Source organism: Dendrobium catenatum, unplaced genomic scaffold (assembly GCF_001605985.2).
Source record: "Dendrobium catenatum unplaced genomic scaffold, ASM160598v2 fragScaff_scaffold_659, whole genome shotgun sequence".
NCBI classification, from domain to species: domain Eukaryota; kingdom Viridiplantae; phylum Streptophyta; class Magnoliopsida; order Asparagales; family Orchidaceae; genus Dendrobium; species Dendrobium catenatum.
In genome coordinates this window covers 1189100-1209587 of record NW_021319121.1, presented here as the reverse complement: position 1 = coordinate 1209587, position 20488 = coordinate 1189100, and the positions used below count along the sequence as shown (strand labels likewise).

Sequence of the window (20488 nt, the reverse complement as noted above, 5' to 3'; positions counted from 1 at the left end):
AGGTTGGTAAGAGATTGTAGATGCTAAAACAAATGGCAAGAAGTCGAGGCTTCAACCATTTTAAGGGTATTCTGTGCAGAAGATATCTTCAACAGGGAAAACTCAATTCAAAACTTCAAAATATTTCTTTTACACTGCATTCATTTTACACAACATTCTTTTTTTCCAAGAAACTAAATAGCTCCTTAGTGTATTTGAAAGTTATTAGATTTGCCGATTTCCAAACACATTGTAGATCCTCTATCATTGTTGCTATCCATCGCCGCGCTGCCAACCTCCACCCACCTTGCTACTAGCTGTCGCTGCTAATCATAGGCCACCGACCACTGACCACCACTATCGTTGGGTTTTACACTTATATTCACTTTACTTTAAGCCAAACAATAAAAAAACAAGTAATCATTTACATTTATTTTACACTCATCGAAACAAACTTCAAACATTTCAACTACACAACTTTCCTTTAAATTGTATTTCATTTTAATCTGCATTCATTTTTCATCCAACCAAATAGCATCTAGTGATTAAGGCAAAATAAACAAAGAAAGAGGAAATGAATGAACTGGATATAATATATATAGACGAAAAATCTTACCAAGTTTTGCCAAAAAATTATGCAACATTATATTCACTAAAATATGAGCTGGAGGGAGAGGCTTCACACACCTGATTATCAGCAGCCCTGGAATGAAAAATAGGGCAATATCATAAACTCTCACATCTCGACAAGAGAATCTGATATTTAGACTGCAATATTCCAGATTGCATAATATTTACAGTTTAAGAAAATGCAGAAAATATGTACTCATAAAGGAGCGCTAACTCGTGTTTTTTTTTTTTTTTGTTAAGTGAGAAAAGATAATCTCACTGCACCTATTAGGTTTCAAGCCCCCAACACGCTATCTATCAAGGCAACCATATCAAAATTCAGGCTACAATCTATATATATATAAGGCTTGGAAACTTAATTTGTATATTCATCCAATGACAATTTATATACAAAGGTGCCTAAAAATTAATATGAAACTACACAATTTCTAAGAAGCATTTACTACAATTTAAAATTTTAAAATTGGTATTTCAAGCATGCTAGAAAAACACATAAATGATGAAAAACACACTTAAGTACCTAGGATCAAGCTTACTCCCTTATTGTTTATGGATGTGAACATAATATAGTACCAAATATTTTCGAATGATTCTTTTTTTTTTTTTTTTGAAAAATTAGTTTGTGGGAAAAAAATTCAACAAGATAGTTCAGAAAACTTTTAAAACCAATCACACTTGAGAGTATTTTATTAATTAAATTTATGGACATTAGGAAGCTTCTCCTCAATATCCTTTAGATAATTGATTATGATAGAGAAGAGTCCTAGTAACCAATAGGAGATGTCCATTTTTCTTGTTTGCAAATAATTTTTTTTAGTGTCGAGGAAGGAAGATTAGTGGATAACACCTTCCTTATCGAGAAAATAAATTGATTAAAAAAATCTCAGGCATTATATGTCCTATTTTTATAATGTTAACTTCAAATTGATTTTTTATCATATACATAAAACTTGAAAGAATCTGACGAACATCATATTTTTATTTTATAAAATAAACACATCGTCTAATTGAAATCATCAATTAATGTCGTAAATTGTTTAGCTCCATAAATATTAAATATTTCTATATTCCCCAAATTTCATAAAGGATTACTATAAAAGGGGTAGATGATGAAAATTTATTTTCAATTCTCACAATTACAGTTTTAATGTTAACATTTAGAAATAGAAGGAAACATATATTTTAGGATTTTAAAAGATGAATGTCCTAGCTTATAATGATGATCTTAAATAATGTCTTTATTTAAAATAAATTTAAAGAAGCGGGATAATTGGTTATTTCTTCAAGTACGTATAGCACATCCTTTTCTCTAGCTTATCAAATTATATTTCCCATAGTTAGGTCCTGAAATACACAATGATAAGTAAAAAATATCACCTTGCAATTGTGATAATGGGTAATTTTATGATCAGATAAAAGGTTTACAACATGATTAGGAACATGTAGCATATTTTTTAGCATAAATGCAGGGGAAATAAGAATATAGCATAATATTTAAAGATCCATTAACTATTTTATTTTTCTATTGTTATGATAGGTTTTTTAAGTTTGGAAGGTTGGTATGGTTTTTCATATTATAGGATACTCTTGAATCTATTATCTAGGATGTTGGGATCCATTTGAGCTACTAAAAATACAAGGATTAAAAAATTTATCATTTCGAACTAGAGAGAATGGCCCAAATGGCTTTTTTAGGGAGTTAGAAAAGTTTCTTAGCTTATTGATTTCTTCAAAGTTAAGCACTTATGGTTCCGTTAAGTGAGCTTGCCCTTTTAATTGATACACCCTTTTCTTGCAGTAATTGCACCATAAGTTGCTTTTAGGGTGAGATTTTTGTCTGTCCTTCAAAGAATATACAATAGCAATAAATCATTTACCATCAATTTTTGTTGTTTCCATTCAGAGATGGACATTTCAAGCAAAACCATCCTTTTCCTTTTTTAGCTAGCATATAAGAAAAAAACCTCATTTAGAGATGGTATGATTTTTTTCCCATGATTTGAACACAAATTTGATCAAATTTAACAATGCGCCATGCAACAAACTCAAAAGACTTTTCTCTGTTTACATATTGTTTTAGAACCACAACATCATAATAACATTTCATCCTGAGATCTTGGTAGAATAATTATAATCGACAAACCTTCAATGCACTAAAATATTCAATGACAAAAAGGAGACCTTGTTTACTTGTTGAGAGATTCACCTTAAATCTCATAGATAAGAGCAAAATATTTAATCTTTGAGTATGTTTGTTTGACAGTTTCCCAAACTTCTTTGCAATTATAAGGAATATGTAGAGTCCACTAATTTTTAACAAGATGGTGTTCTATAAGCATGGCATGATCACAGAATCTTCTCATCCCAGGAAGTAAATATAGGGTCTTTTGGATTCAGAGGAGGACCAACAAGGTGGTGGAGTTTTTCTTTTCCTTCCACTAGGCTTTCACAATATGAAAATATTTTAGGTAATTTATTTCGTTCAAATGATAAAGAGGATTGTAACCCCTCGAATTCTCCTTTAATAGGATTAATCTGATTTCCTTCATTCATGAAAATTGACTCTTTAGAGGTGAAGTCGAGAATTATGGGCATGGATAAGAGGAGAATGAAAGAAGCCCTAATCTGGGTCTGATACTATACAGAAAACGTAATTTGTTTATTCATTCAATGGGTGCCTAAATAATAATTGGAAACCATACAATTTCTAAGAAGCATTTAATTTACAACAATATAATATTAAAAAAAAAAAACTATTGCTTCGGGCATGCTAGCAATCCACCCCTTGTTGACTTCAAAATTTTCATCTAAAGATCAATCAATGACACTCTTCTTTCCTTAGTCAGCATCTGTGGCCCCTTGCAGCCACTAAAATTTTCCATCTAGGGAGTAATATGTAGCATTCCTCGTTCCTTGATTAGCACATGAATCCTTAGCTCATTTCTTTCCTTATTTGCATATGAATCCATGACCCATTACATTCCTTATTTAGTAACACTTAGTTGTCGATTATATATATTTTCATCAAATGCTACTCCTGTGTGTATTCTTGGATATGATTCTTTGAGTAAACCACAATTATTGACAACTACTTACAAGGAAGAATCTTTGTATCGACCTGAGGCTTGGTTCTTCTCTTTTAGGGTTTAGGGTTTGTTATTTTCATCCTTATTCAAACCTTTTCTTGAGAGATAAGTCATTGATTTTCTAGGGTGATTGCAATTATGTCATGTGAGATACATATCGGATTTTCTTTGAAATGTGAACTTGATTTATTGCTGAAATTTACTTTTTGTTGCTATTTTCTTCTAGAGTTTCAAATTTTAGCCGATTGTTAAACTATCCATTGAAATAAATAAAACATAATTGGAGTCCTTGCACTAGAAGTAATAAATTTTGTTAAAACTATGAATTCGCAACATCCAAATAGATAATTTTTCATTTTAATCTTACATAACACCTTAAGATGCATTAGAAATCTTACACACTTAAATGCCATACACAAACATCACTAATCAACGAAAAATTACACCACTCATAGCTCATTATCTTCAGATGGCATGTTGGTGCATAAAAAGACCAGTGAGAAAAATGAAAATGTAGCATCAACCTCTATTGTGGTAATCAAATTACCTTGCCCTCTGTAGCAATTCCCAATGAAGGGGACCAGTGGTCATGTTAAATGCCCCAGGATAGCATATTAAATGAGCACCTAATCCACGAAACATCAATAACCATTCAGAATTTCACAAAATATTTTATCATCAAAAATATTAAACAATGGAAATAGAGTTCCATTAGAACAATATTTAGAACCATAGTGCTCTGCACTCAAAATGAAAGCCAAGGAGTGATTTAGCTGAATGCTAAGGCAATTAAATCGGGAAAAAAAACATAGCAAGGAAGGAAATTAGTATAAAAGTAAAAAACTGTTGAACATGAACTATCATGACAAACAAAGCGTAATATGCAATGCCAATGTACTCAACTTTGGCTTGGCCAACTATGAATCGAGAAGGATTATTCAGGCTTGCGGGTGATCACCAGTCAGATGTTAGCTTTCACATTCAGCCTTTTCTCTTTATGTGAATATATAAATAAAAAGAGGCATCAGCCAGCCCATTTTTCATTCTAGTCATAAGACATGCAGCTCCCTCTTGGATAGGTTTCAACCTGTTTTAGCTATATACTATAAGGAGTAACCATAGCAAAGCAATAGCTATTAGGCTTTTTTCTCATGAGCTAATGGACATTTTTTTCCAATGAACAGGGTTTTAAACTATGGTTTATTTCACTTTCAAGTTTTGTACTGGAGCATTATTTTTTGTGGTATAAGAAATTTAATTTTCAGTTTCTCATTTAGGTTTGACAATTTCTGATGTTTCTTTCAAGGGCTTAAGAGATAAAAGAATTTCAAAATATTCAAAGTATGCTGATAAAATTAGAGAGTTATGAGAGTCAAAAAAGTGGTAAACATTCATGTTAGTGGCTGGTGTCATGGATGATGGAATATATAGACTCAGACATATATAATGTAATAATGCCCAAGATATGAAAGTTCATGATGTCAAGAAAAAGTAATGTCAAATGACATTAAGTTAAGATAACATCATCTTAAGACTTTGATGTTGCTTCCATACTAGGTCAAAGACACGCAATAATTCTGAACTGGCCAACACAATTAATGTTTACAAGAACAGGTTTCATATCAAACTAAGTATTTCAAACTTTAGATCCAACAATTAAGCTGTGTGAGAGGGTAATAGGGTTTATTATTTTCTACTCTATGATTTATTTTTTGCTGATAGCTGATATATTGTCAGCCCTCTTTTTTCTAGCTAAATTTGTACTTGTTGCCCTTCCCCTGGAGTAGCCAAAAGCTGTAATCAATCCCCATAAATTATTAAGGTTTTCGACTCTATTTTTTCCTACACCATACAAAACAAATCACCCAAAAATTTCGAAATATTGGTAAAGCCACGAAAATAAAAGGCTAGTTTCTTACCAAATCTGAGTAAAACCATTCTCACAGACTAATCCTACAAATTAATTAGTTTTAACATGATATAAATGTGGCGTTGATATAAAGATGAATAACCGCACAATGATTGTAGAATACTGTTCAGTAAGATTGTACCCGGCCATGATTTTATCTTTAAAATTAATTAGTCATTAAAATGAAATGCTCCAATTCATAATTAAAACCACATTGAAAGTTGAAAAAGCTTGAATTGCAAACAAAAACATAATTGAAATCAAACTGTGCTACTGTGCAAAGGACAATGTCTAGAATATTCATAATTAACGCATATGCCTTGAAACTAATCAACAGTGATGGTTAGTTCTGGGAGGTGATCTAAATGAGAATTGTATTTATACATAGGAAGTATATTGCATGTGCACCAAGCACTGTCTACTATCCAATGAATAAGCATATACCAGATAGCTTCACTTGGACCCACCTTAACAGTAGCCCAGCTAGTAAAACAGCATGGGCGGACCAGCCCAGATCAAGATAAAAAGGCAGACATGAATTGAACTCCAGGTCAAAAAAAAAAAAGCCCAAACTGCCTTGCCTAATAGGGTCAGGCTTGAACAAGCACATGGAAAAATAGGCCAGTTCCAACTTCAATAGAAGTTGCAGACTATGAAGTTTAGATGTAATTTTTTTTTTTTTTTATGAAGTTTAGATGTATAAGTAAACTTTTATATGAACTAATATACACCTGCTTATGGTATGCATGCACTATGCCAAGTCCATATTTCTGACTAGAAATCATGAGTCCATACACCTGCTTAGATTACTGTTGAAGTAGATCGTGATGGGTTGAACTGAGCTCAAGCATAGCCGAATCAGTCGATCAGATGTGACCAGCATAGAACATGATTTTTGGTTAAACACATGCGCTCATTAAACAATGAAAAAAGCACATAGTGCATAGAATATATAAATAAATAATGCAAATAAACAAAAAGTACTTAATTTGCTAAAAATAGCCTGAAAATCATATCAATTTTAGGCTCAAATCAAAAACAAAAACCAACTAATGATCAAGGACCAGCTAGAATCAAACTTGAATTAAGTCAGGAATAAAGCTAGTTCAACATGGACAGAAAAATACAAGTATGCATGTATTAATACATTTCTAGATATAATCATATATATTTTATTCATGAATATCAGCATTCAAGCATCTATATATGCTAATATGAAGAAGCCTGGATGAATGCTCATAGGACTAACAATTTATCTTGGAAGATAAAAATTTGATGGAAAATTGAATAATATTTTGGAAATGAGAAGGTTCAAGATCAATCAAAAGTAAGATCAAACAAGCTCATAATCAGGTCTAGCTCAGCTCGATATTAGATCAAATGGCTCTAAGTTGACCTTGAGCCACTATATAATCAAAATTAGATAGTTAACATCCCTAAATCCAAATGCATATTCATGCAACCATCCATCCATGCAACCACCAGTAAAGTACAAACATATGTAAATGTGGACGTGCAATCACAGACACAAATACACATAAATCCATGCATGCATAAAAGACAACATGTTGATGTACATGCCCACGAGTGTCATGTACATAAATGATGCATACATGCATTTAAATATATATATTCTAGTGATAGTCACCAAGGAGCATAGGCAATAATGGTTTTGTCATATCATGCAAGATTTGATCCCAAATAGGATACCAAGATTATTGCCCAAAATACATGATGTATGTGTCTCATAAAGTACTTTGAAGTAGCGGAGTCAATCAATGTACCGATCTGACAACCTGACCCGAATCCAACTGAAGAAATCCAAACTTATGTCGATACGATTAATATTAGAATTGGGTTCGGGTCTAAATTATAGACCCAATTATTAATCTAGATAGGCTTTGTTTGACTCAAACAATCCAAAATCAATTCAAAACTGACATAATTACTATTTGGGTTCGAGTTCAGGTTCAACAAACCTATATAACAAACAAGTTAGACCAATCAGATTCAAGTCAAAGCATGTTTGGGTCGAATAGTTTGATTCGTATAATAAAAGAGTTGGGTTTGGGTCAAGCATATTCAAAGCTTGTCAACTTCAGTTTAGACCCGAACCATACCCATCCATCCGCCTAGGCATTCCTACTTTTAAAGGCTAATCATGCAGGTAATATAAGAAATGGTGGAATTTGAGTGAGGTTTTCCAGTACCACCTTATATGAGAATGATATATGTTAGAGTTAATAGAATTAATATATTATCATATTAATATTATAACATATGTTTAATATTTATTATAAATATATATTATTTTATATATCCTCATTCTATAGGGCATTCATAGTACACTTTCTTTATTGCTCTATTGTCTTATCTTTATATAGGCATGTTTATATTAGCATTTTAATCAAGTAAGGATGTAATCTTTTTATGATTTCTGACATTGTTTTAAAGCCATGATCTTATGTTTTGTCTCATTGCTTGAGAACATAGTCATACTAGAGAATTCGCACCCGCAAACTTTTTGATCATCACAATATAGCTTGTTCAATATTGAGCTCATTAATCATGGCTTTCTCCAGTTCACTTGCAATCATCTTCGGCTCGTCCTTGCAGTTTTCTCTAGTTTGATGCTTTTCATTTCTATCGTCTTTTTCCCAAGCACATAACTTGTTCTCATTCTTCTATGTTCTCGACATTCTCATTTTTTTTTCTCATTCCTGATGATCACATCCCCAAGTGTAGATCTCACTAGTTGCTCTGTATGAGGGATCCCTGGTTCGCATATACACTCATTGCTCTACACAAGGGCTCTGTAGTTTATTGATCCGCTTGTTGATCTGTTTGGGCACTCTCTAGTTGGCTGTTCTATGAGCACTTAGGTTCGTTGCTTTATTGTTCAAAGGTCTTATAACCACTCAAATCTCGCATTCAAATCTGAAGATCTAGCATGCGCCACTCTCTCTAGTTCATCTCCTGTCCCAAAAATGCCTCGAGTATCTTGTGAAAATCTTCTCTGCCATTTTAGTCAACCTTCAATCTTGGCAATGGATAGCCCAACATCAATCTCTCAGTTGTCCTCGATTTCTCTAGTAACATTTCATTCTAGCATCAATCGGTTAGGAAAAGTTTTTGCACTCAGACTATTGATACTTCTTATTGTAGCATCATGAGTTTGGAGGGCTGTTACAGTCATTAGAATTATTATATTATCATATTAATATTATCAAATATGTTTAATATTTATTATAAATATATATTATTTTATATATCCTCATTCTATAGGACATTCATAGTACACTTTCTTTATTGCTCTATTGTCTTATCTTTATATAGGCATGTTTATATTAGCATTATAATCAAGGATGTAATCTTTTTATGATTTCTGACATTGTTTTAAAGCCATGATCATATGTTTTGTCTAATTGCTTGAGAACATAGTCATACTCGAGAATGCTCACCCGCAAGCTTTTTGATCATCACAATCTAGCTTGTTCAATATTGAGCTCATTAATCATGGCTTTCTCCAGTTCACTTGCAATCATCTTCGGCGCGTCCTTGCAGTTTTCTCTAGTTTGATGCTTTTCATTTCTATCGTCTTTTTCCCAAGCACATAACTTGTTCTCATTCTTCTATGTTCTCGACATTCTCATTTTTTTTTCTCATTCCTGATGATCACATCCCCAAGTGTAGATCTCACTAGTTGCTCTGTATGAGGGATCCCTGGTCCGCATATGCACTCATTGCTCTACACAAGGGCTCTGTAGTTTATTGATCCGCTTGTTGATCTGTTTGGGCACTCTCTAGTTGGCTGTTCTATGAGCACTTAGGTTCGTTGCTTTATTGTTCAAAGGTCTTATAACCACTCAGATCTCGCATTCAAATCTGAAGATCTAGCATGCGCCACTCTCTCTAGTTCATCTCCTGTTCCAAAAATGCCTCGAGTATCTTGTGAAAATCTTCTCTGCCATTTTAGTTAACCTTCAATCTTGGCAATGGATAGCCCAACATCAATCTCTCAGTTGTCCTCGATTTCTCTAGTAACATTTCATTCTAGCATCAATCGGTTAGGAAAAGTTTTTGCACTCAGACTATTGATACTTCTTATTGTAGCATCATGAGTTTGGAGGGCTGTTACAGTCATTAGAATTATTATATTATCATATTAATATTATCAAATATGTTTAATATTTATTATAAATATATATTATTTTATATATCCTCATTCTATAGGACATTCATAGTACACTTTCTTTATTGCTCTATTGTCTTATCTTTATATAGGCATGTTTATATTAGCATTATAATCAAGGATGTAATCTTTTTATGATTTCTGACATTGTTTTAAAGCCATGATCATATGTTTTGTCTAATTGCTTGAGAACATAGTCATACTCGAGAATGCTCACCCGCAAGCTTTTTGATCATCACAATCTAGCTTGTTCAATATTGAGCTCATTAATCATGGCTTTCTCCAGTTCACTTGCAATCATCTTCGGCGCGTCCTTGCAGTTTTCTCTAGTTTGATGCTTTTCATTTCTATCGTCTTTTTCCCAAGCACATAACTTGTTCTCATTCTTCTATGTTCTCGACATTCTCATTTTTTTTTCTCATTCCTGATGATCACATCCCCAAGTGTAGATCTCACTAGTTGCTCTGTATGAGGGATCCCTGGTCCGCATATGCACTCATTGCTCTACACAAGGGCTCTGTAGTTTATTGATCCGCTTGTTGATCTGTTTGGGCACTCTCTAGTTGGCTGTTCTATGAGCAATTAGGTTCGTTGCTTTATTGTTCAAAGGTCTTATAACCACTCAGATCTCACATTCAAATCTGAAGATCTAGCATGCGCCACTCTCTCTAGTTCATCTCCTGTTCCAAAAATGCCTCGAGTATCTTGTGAAAATCTTCTCTGCCATTTTAGTTAACCTTCAATCTTGGCAATGGATAGCCCAACATCAATCTCTCAGTTGTCCTCGATTTCTCTAGTAACATTTCATTCTAGCATCAATCGGTTAGGAAAAGTTTTTGCACTCAGACTATTGATACTTCTTATTGTAGCATCATGAGTTTGGAGGGCTGTTACAGTCATTAGAATTATTATATTATCATATTAATATTATCAAATATGTTTAATATTTATTATAAATATATATTATTTTATATATCCTCATTCTATAGGACATTCATAGTACACTTTCTTTATTGCTCTATTGTCTTATCTTTATATAGGCATGTTTATATTAGCATTATAATCAAGGATGTAATCTTTTTATGATTTCTGACATTGTTTTAAAGCCATGATCATATGTTTTGTCTAATTGCTTGAGAACATAGTCATACTCGAGAATGCTCACCCGCAAGCTTTTTGATCATCACAATCTAGCTTGTTCAATATTGAGCTCATTAATCATGGCTTTCTCCAGTTCACTTGCAATCATCTTCGGCGCGTCCTTGCAGTTTTCTCTAGTTTGATGCTTTTCATTTCTATCGTCTTTTTCCCAAGCACATAACTTGTTCTCATTCTTCTATGTTCTCGACATTCTCATTTTTTTTTCTCATTCCTGATGATCACATCCCCAAGTGTAGATCTCACTAGTTGCTCTGTATGAGGGATCCCTGGTCCGCATATGCACTCATTGCTCTACACAAGGGCTCTGTAGTTTATTGATCCGCTTGTTGATCTGTTTGGGCACTCTCTAGTTGGCTGTTCTATGAGCACTTAGGTTCGTTGCTTTATTGTTCAAAGGTCTTATAACCACTCAAATCTCGCATTCAAATCTGAAGATCTAGCATGCGCCACTCTCTCTAGTTCATCTCCTGTTCCAAAAATGCCTCGAGTATCTTGTGAAAATCTTCTCTGCCATTTTAGTTAACCTTCAATCTTGGCAATGGATAGCCCAACATCAATCTCTCAGTTGTCCTCGATTTCTCTAGTAACATTTCATTCTAGCATCAATCGGTTAGGAAAAGTTTTTGCACTCAGACTATTGATACTTCTTATTGTAGCATCATGAGTTTGGAGGGCTGTTACAGTCATTAGAATTATTATATTATCATATTAATATTATCAAATATGTTTAATATTTATTATAAATATATATTATTTTATATATCCTCATTCTATAGGACATTCATAGTACACTTTCTTTATTGCTCTATTGTCTTATCTTTATATAGGCATGTTTATATTAGCATTATAATCAAGGATGTAATCTTTTTATGATTTCTGACATTGTTTTAAAGCCATGATCATATGTTTTGTCTAATTGCTTGAGAACATAGTCATACTCGAGAATGCTCACCCGCAAGCTTTTTGATCATCACAATCTAGCTTGTTCAATATTGAGCTCATTAATCATGGCTTTCTCCAGTTCACTTGCAATCATCTTCGGCGCGTCCTTGCAGTTTTCTCTAGTTTGATGCTTTTCATTTCTATCGTCTTTTTCCCAAGCACATAACTTGTTCTCATTCTTCTATGTTCTCGACATTCTCATTTTTTTTTCTCATTCCTGATGATCACATCCCCAAGTGTAGATCTCACTAGTTGCTCTGTATGAGGGATCCCTGGTCCGCATATGCACTCATTGCTCTACACAAGGGCTCTGTAGTTTATTGATCCGCTTGTTGATCTGTTTGGGCACTCTCTAGTTGGCTGTTCTATGAGCACTTAGGTTCGTTGCTTTATTGTTCAAAGGTCTTATAACCACTCAGATCTCACATTCAAATCTGAAGATCTAGCATGCGCCACTCTCTCTAGTTCATCTCCTGTTCCAAAAATGCCTCGAGTATCTTGTGAAAATCTTCTCTGCCATTTTAGTTAACCTTCAATCTTGGCAATGGATAGCCCAACATCAATCTCTCAGTTGTCCTCGATTTCTCTAGTAACATTTCATTCTAGCATCAATCGGTTAGGAAAAGTTTTTGCACTCAGACTATTGATACTTCTTATTGTAGCATCATGAGTTTGGAGGGCTGTTACAGTCATTAGAATTATTATATTATCATATTAATATTATCAAATATGTTTAATATTTATTACTAAGGCGACTTTCTTTAATCTTATCTTCTATTGGAGCTACTCCAACCTTTTCACGTATATGCTCATTTCGTATCCTTTCTCTAAGGGTAAAGCCACTCATCCACCTGAGCATCCTCATCTCTGCCACACTTAACTTATTATTATGCTTCTCTTTTAATGGCCAACATTCGGCACCATAAAGCATTGCAGGCCTCACTACCATCTTATAGAATTTTCCCTTAAGTTTGAGGGGTACATTTCTATCACATAACAAGCCCGATGCATTCCTCCTCTTCAACCATCCAACTTGAATTCTGCTGATAATATCCACATCTATTTCACCATCACTCTGAACAATAGATCCAAGATATCTAAAACGTGTACGCTTATTAATGACTTGATCGCCCAAAGTCACAATCCCCTCACTAGGTCTATTACTACTAAAATTACACTCCATATATTCCGTTTTAGATCTACTCAAGCGAAAACCTTTAGTCTCTAATGTTGACCTCCATAATTCAAGTTTACTTTCAACTCCCTCTCTAGTCTTATCAACAAGAAGAATATCATCAGCAAAAAGCATACACCAAGGTACATCCTCTTGCAAATGTCTAGTGAGAACATCCATGACTAAAGCAAAAAGATATGGGCTTATGGCATCTTTTTAGGATTCAAAATAATATTTAAAATTTTAATAAGCCAAGAAATTCCTTCATCTCCTAAGTATTTTCACATCTCTATTGAAATATCATCAGGTCCAATATGAATGACTAGTTCAAAATCTAAAAAATTATATATTCTACTTCCTATTAAATAAGAATATAGATAGAATAGAAAAATAATAGAATAAATTCTAAGAAAAAGGAATCAAACAATGAAGTTTAATATCACTTATATAATATATACTAAAATAAATTCAAGATAAACATGCATGTACCAAAAAAAGCTAAATAGACAAGCACAAAATCTGAAAAGAGCTAGATCTAGGAGTGTCAATAAATAACCCGATCCACCAACATGATCAAAAAATCGATATTAGGTAGAGCCTTTTAATTAACAGGTTGGTTCGGGTTGTGCATTCCGACCCATTAGTCGGTTTCTCCCGCCAACTCAATTTTGAGCCGAACATGACCTGTTTAATATTTTTTAATAAATTCTTTTATTTGTTTGTATTTTTAATTAATTAATCAAAATTTTATGGTTAAAATGTTAATAAAATATTTTTTTATTAAAATGTTTTCTAGCAGGTCAAGTTTGGGTCCACATATTTGACCCGTTTATTAAACGGGTCGGGTTCGTGTTGACTAAATTCGGGTAGAGTAAATTTCAAGTCGGACATGAAACCCACCCATTGACCTGTTTTGACACCTCTAGTTAGATCTGACAAAAAAGAGAAATCATATTATTACAAATTAAAATTTTAAAAAAAAAATTGAGAAAACAATAGGTAATACGACAATTAAGCTTATTATTCTAACCAAGATGAGAAATCAAATAATAATAATTGAGAAAAGAATCAAAATGGTCGTCAGCTATATTAAAAAATAATTTTGGTCCCTCAATTATTTAAAGAGAAACCAAAATAGTCTCACCATGGGACTAGTTTGGTTCCTTTTTAAGGACTCAAGGAACCAAAATAATCTTTTAATATAGTTGAGAATCATTTTGATCATTCATAAAGAGTTACAGCACCATTTTAATCCTTTTTCCAATAATAATTTACAATTGATATCGTTAACTAAATAGTAATAAATCAAAAAATAAAGTAAAAATATATAATCAATTAAGTAATCCTGACATAAGTGGCAATAATTGGAATAAAGTATTTTCTAAAAATAATACAAGATAAATATAGTAAATATAAATATAAAATAAAATATAGCATGATAATGATATAAATATCTGAATATATAACAATATAAATAATATGTAGAAAATATAAGTTAAGAAAATGGAAATGACCAGCGTCACATTCAATTTGAGACACTTCAAAGCCTTCCATCAGACCGGTTATAAAGGATACCGAATTTTTTTATTAATTGTGAAACGGAAATATAATCACCAGCATATTTTTATTAGACACATGGTGATGTCAATCCAAATATTGTACTCATAAAAAAAAAAAGCATGATGAGTTAAGATAAGGTAATCAGCATTCTGAATTCTGATATTATTTTAGCTTTTTATTTTAGAGTTTTCTAAATTTTCATTCAATTGGATATAACATGTTTATAACCATGTTACTTACGAAAACTAGATATGTTCTCTAATGCTTTGGGAACCTTAATTGGTTTGATTTATTGCTTTGACTATAAGATGATTTGATTCAGCGCTTACTGGATTCCTTGGTTCAACTATTTATGATTGTCGATTTTAACAAAATTTGTCCTTCACTTTTTGTCCAATCTCTTTCTAACTATTTTCATCAGTTGTGACCTGTTGTGTCCCTGATTCCTGCTTGTGATCTTCTATTTCCTATTATATGGAATCATTTGTATATCCATTTCATTCTACATGGTATTCTTGTAAGGAGACACTGATTACATCACTACGATTGTATGTCGAAGGCCGCAAATCAGCGTTGTTTCCATAAATCGCTAACAAATAGCCGCCGCATTGCTTCCCTATTCAATTGCTTTCTGATTTTGGGACTGTTTTGCATTGCAACAATAATTGGAATTGTTGAGGTCTAGGCTAACCATTTTAGCTGGAATCTGAGATTGCGGAAACTGGGACTTCGTAATTTTTAGCCTAATTTTGTGAGACTGCCAATATTGAGCCCTTTGTGATTATTAATAGAGCTATTAATACATTTAAGAATTCAGTCTATCGCTTAATTAAAATTCTTGCTTCCTCTCAACTTGTGTGTTAGCTGGATTTAAATTCCTCAAGTTTAATGCAAATGTTGATTAGAACTTCTAGAGGAAACTTTTTCCACGCAAATTTAGACACAAATCTTCTATTCGGTGATTTATATCAATTGCTCTTTGCATCTACATAATTTGAGATTGATTTTGCATGTATGAATGAAATTTAGTCAAATTTTCTTCTGATTCTAGATTCTCTAGTTTTGGAGTGAATCTTGATCATCATATGATTTTATTTTATCTCAGATTTTTTACAAAATTTCTATTTTCATAATCGCAAAGTAATCATTTGGAATGAATTATACATGATTTTTCATACAAATGAAATTTTTTTTTATCTGAATTAAAATTTAGTAAACAATAAATCTTGATTTCATCTGTGTGATTTTGTGTATCTCATCATAGGTTTGCAATTGAAAATAATTGAAACTAAGATGGCTTGCATCGTATTTGATATAAGAGCTTAAGGTTGCATCATTGTGTTAATTAGAAGCATGATATAATAATTAGGTTAATTTAAAACGTAAGGAAATATGCAATTTAAATAAAATTGGGTAAGCAATTATTCTAGGCAATTACAACATAATTATCATAATAATCATAAGGTTTAAAAGTATAATTCTATATTCAATGAAAGTATGATCTCAATAAATTTTCAATTTAGATTGATAACTTCGAAGATTTTTCCAAAGAAGTGAAAATGTTAAATAAAAATTAGTTGGACATGCTCAATCATTTAGGTGAAGAGCAAAATTTATAATTCGATAGATATAAAGACCAATTGCATATTTAATCTGCAAATTATAAATAATTGAGCATGTCCAACTCATTATGATGTGTTTAAACTCATTAAGTTATCAACTTCTATTTCTAAACTAGAGGTCCAAGAATCAAGCACTTCCGAAAAAAAAAAGATACAATTCCAGCTCATCTATAGCAATGAAAGGCACGCAACCTTCAAAGCATTTCCATTTGTGAGCTGAATACTTGCTAACATCGTTGACAATGTAGTGAACCGTGTAATTTAGAAGTAAAGCACTTCACTTTCCCAAAGATGTGTTGAGCAAAGCATAAGCAAGCTCGGAGCGCCCGCACTTTGATTCTCAAGCACAAAGAGCTCTAAGTGCACAATTCAAGCTTCATTTAGTAACGCATTGCCTTTTTTATCTTTCCAAAAAACCAGCATTTATCACAATTTTTTGCTTTTGAAAATATGGTACAATAGAAAGCCCAAGTGCCTTGTTCATGGCTCAAAGATCACTGGAAACACATTTAGTGCAGGGTCTCCAACTCAGTGTTGACATAGAATTTAAGATGTTCCCCGAGGCTAAATTTAGATTCTTGAAGTTCTATTTACTATTTAGGGTATCGAGCAAATTAGTTAAATATTATGTGATTATATTGCTATTTTACTTCATTTGTCTTAATACTGCAAGCTTGGGAATTGTATACAATTCAATTACCCTAGCAGAATAAATTTTGCCAAGATTTAAGCTACATGTATACTTATCGTGAAAGAGTATAAATGGGATGCACTTTAGTTATCAAAACCATCACTTTGTTAACAGAGTTACATAAATCACTACATCCTTTGCTTTGCATGTTGCGCTTTTGAAATTATATGCTTTGATCCATGATGGAGCAATTGCACCAAGAATGGCAAAAAGACTTGCTAAAATATACTATACCTTTGAATCACATATCAAACTTCAGAAATAGCTATAATAGAGTAGGATCTATATATATCAAGACATGGCATTTCATTCAAAAGGGACAAGATAAACCTGTGTCAACGATGGTCGGTTGTTGCCCAGCTGTGAGGGTCTTTGACTCCTTAAAGGTTATCTTCCCGGGAATATCAATGTCGAACAGATGTAACTGCATTCAATTTGCTAGATGTAAATATGTCTGCCTTTGGAGTTGCAAATCAGTCAAATTAAATTCTTCGTGAATTGTTCTAGATCTAAGATATAAAATTCTCATAGAAAACGGTGCATAGTTTTCAAAGAAATGGAGCACAACTAATGCAACACAAAGAAATATGGGAATTTCAACTGAATTCACTAAGATAAATATAAAAACAACAAGCAAAAAAAATTATTACCACTACCTTTCTATGTTTACCCTTGAGACTTCCATCCGTACCGAAAATGCAGCATGTGTTATACAAGTGATCACCAGAACGTTCTGGTATTGAACCACCAACAATAGTAATCTTCAAGGAACGAGCAGCTTCGCTAAGCATGGAATATGATGGTGCTGCACCATCACCAGATTCAATATCCTCCGCATACACAGGAAAGCTTTCATTTGAGTATGGACTGTTCCATATTTCCTAATATAAAAGATCAAAAGATCTCACAAAAAATACATTATGAACGCCAGTCAACTAATAGAACATGATGAATTTCAGGCCATTATGTTTGAAAACTTGAATTCATGAGTAGTGAGAAGTCCAGGAAAAAAAAGTTTTTTCTCGGTATAAATAAATAAATAATATTTAAGACGTTAACTTAAACATAAACTTCAAAGAAGCATGGGTTAAAAAATAAATTACCATGAAAAAAAAATCTAGTAGCCAAGTACTTTGTAAGTCTTTTAAACCTCATAGGTTTGGTCAATATAATATAACAAGGTAAGGTAGTATCCAAGCATTTCAAAATGTATTGAAACATAAATGTATATGTTACCTCACAAGCACTATGGTGTTCATGATTACAAAAATAATGACCTAAGCACCAAATCCTCACACCTGAGCTAACCACTACAATTAAAAAAAATTTCATAATCTCATAAATCTTAATACTGGTAACAATCCTGAAGCAACTACAAATGATCAAATTGAAGTTCAATCCAATTCAATTTGATCCAAAAAATGTGCAAGTCTACAACTAATTAGATTTTTTCCAATTCTACCTTGGATGTAGGGACAATAACACGTATTAGTTAAAGATAAGCATAAGCATCAGCCAACCATCATGATATTCCTAAATTAACCTAGACAATGCCTGCAAATAGGCCATTTGTGATTTCATTTGGGAGATACCTTGATGGAAGATTTAAAAGAGAAAATTTTGGGAAACTTGTGGATCCATTCTTATCAATGCCTTTTTGTCATATTTTTTAGTCCAATCCACCTCTACCAAAGAGCTCTTCACATCTAAATGAGTTCCACTCGAAAGAAGTTCCGCTAAGCAAGCATACCCTCCTCAAATTTCATTGCTCATTCGCCTTAATGCTGACCAAACAAGCTCCTCTACAATCATTTTGTCATCAATGAACAATCAGGAACTATTGCCATAAAAAATTTTGTTGACCCATTCATGATATAAGGTTGGTATTCTGGAGGATTGATCTTGCTTAGCTTTTTGCTATTTCCAGCCTCTAAAACTCAAAATCATCACAATATGATGATGACTTCCAAATTAGGCTCTTTTGCAAACAACCTTGCATTGATATTATGATATGAACCCAATCAACCAAGTCACCACAGAGTTCTTAGCCGAAGCACAACAAAGGTGAGAAATCAAATTTACCAATATGGCTCAAAAACTGCCACATGGAAAGCATCAAGTTGGGTGAATAAAAATGCATGTCCTTTTATTTATGCTAGTTATGCTAAATAATGAAGAATTGGGTCAGTGCTTTAGGTTGTTAGGGGAATTGACACTTTTCATACAATGGGTAAAGGCGTATCTTTTTCATACTATGGCATGTAGGAATGCCTCCGGCACACAACAATCCCACAATCTTAAAACAAACTAAACAGTTTTGGAAAACATCGACTACATAAATCTGTGACATGTAATATCTTAGCATTTAAAAGTCCGCAATACAATCAACAACAATGCACAAGTTCAACGCAGAGATTCTCCGAGCATGCGAGGGATCTAGCATCCAAATAGAAAAAAAAAATAAACAAAAATAAAATGCAATGTATAGCTCACAGGCAAAAGCACGAGCTGAGCCCCCTTCGAAGCAGCCTCCTCGATCGCTCTGCGAGCATGGGCGATGTTCCTTGACTTATCCGCCGTCACTGACAACTGGCATAGCGCAATCTTAAACTGCAAACAAAACCAGCAGAAGATCTCCAAAATTGAAAATTCTGCTCAAGTTCCATCTCATTAGATCAAATCAAGAAGAAAGCACGCGTGACCTTGGAAACGGGAGGAACCGGAGGCTGGAGAGCGGTGGGAAGCCTAGCTTCTTCAGGCTTGAAAACAGATGCCATGGCGGGTATAGCAGTAAAGCGACGAACAGTAGTCGACACTGGCTGAGTTGTCGATAGCAAGCTAGGGTTTCTAGGGAGACGAATGGATAGGAGGCGGAGTTTAGACGACGGCAAGAGACGGATTGTGCGCGCGTAGGTAAGGACGACCCCCATTTCTTGAAAGCGACTGGGTGTATAAACCAGTTAATAATCCTTTGAAAAAAAAAGGAAATTAATTAATTATCCTCACATATCTATGGCCCAAATTTGTAATTAGAAATTAAGATTAAGGTGGTAATAAAAAAGGTTAACGTTTATGAACAATATAATATGCCCAATAATCTCCATTTCAGCTCTTTTAAAAATTTAGGCTTTCAGCTTTATTATACAAAATTTTTAATTTTTGTACTAAAATGTTGCTTTAAGTATAATGGCATCTCTAACCGAATAACTCATTTTTCACTCCAAAATGCACTAATACACACAAAAATGCAGTAAATTATCTCCAACCGAACTCCATTTTCTAACACACAAAAATATATTCCTAGTATATTCTTTCACATACTTCATTTTATCTAATTTTCACTGTGCATCGGCAGTCAAATAGCGGCAAAATGTCGCTCGATGGAGCGATTAAAGAAATGCAAAGGAGATGCCCTAAGAAAGTCGTCCCAAACGGAGCCTTAACAAATCATGTTAATTTATATATAGATTATTGCATTAGAATTTATTTTGGTTTAATTTAATTATAAATATGATTCAATTTTAAATTATATCATGCACAAC

At 33.1% G+C, this 20488-nt stretch overlaps 1 protein-coding gene across 1 annotated transcript in view; it reads right to left on the bottom strand.

Annotated features, from left to right (window-relative positions):
* Positions 1-19903, bottom strand: part of LOC110094781 (omega-amidase, chloroplastic) — a 35216-nt gene extending 15313 nt beyond the window's left edge. Inside the window, exons 1-6 of the mRNA XM_020820107.2 lie at positions 19649-19903; positions 19440-19556; positions 17603-17827; positions 17268-17370; positions 4243-4354; positions 667-682 (exon numbers count right to left, since the gene is read on the bottom strand). Coding sequence (XP_020675766.1) covers positions 667-682; positions 4243-4354; positions 17268-17370; positions 17603-17827; positions 19440-19556; positions 19649-19876 — 801 coding nt within the window. The 5' untranslated portion in view covers positions 19877-19903. The remainder of the gene's footprint in view (positions 1-666; positions 683-4242; positions 4355-17267; positions 17371-17602; positions 17828-19439; positions 19557-19648) is intronic.
* Positions 19904-20488: the final 585 nt, after the last annotated feature.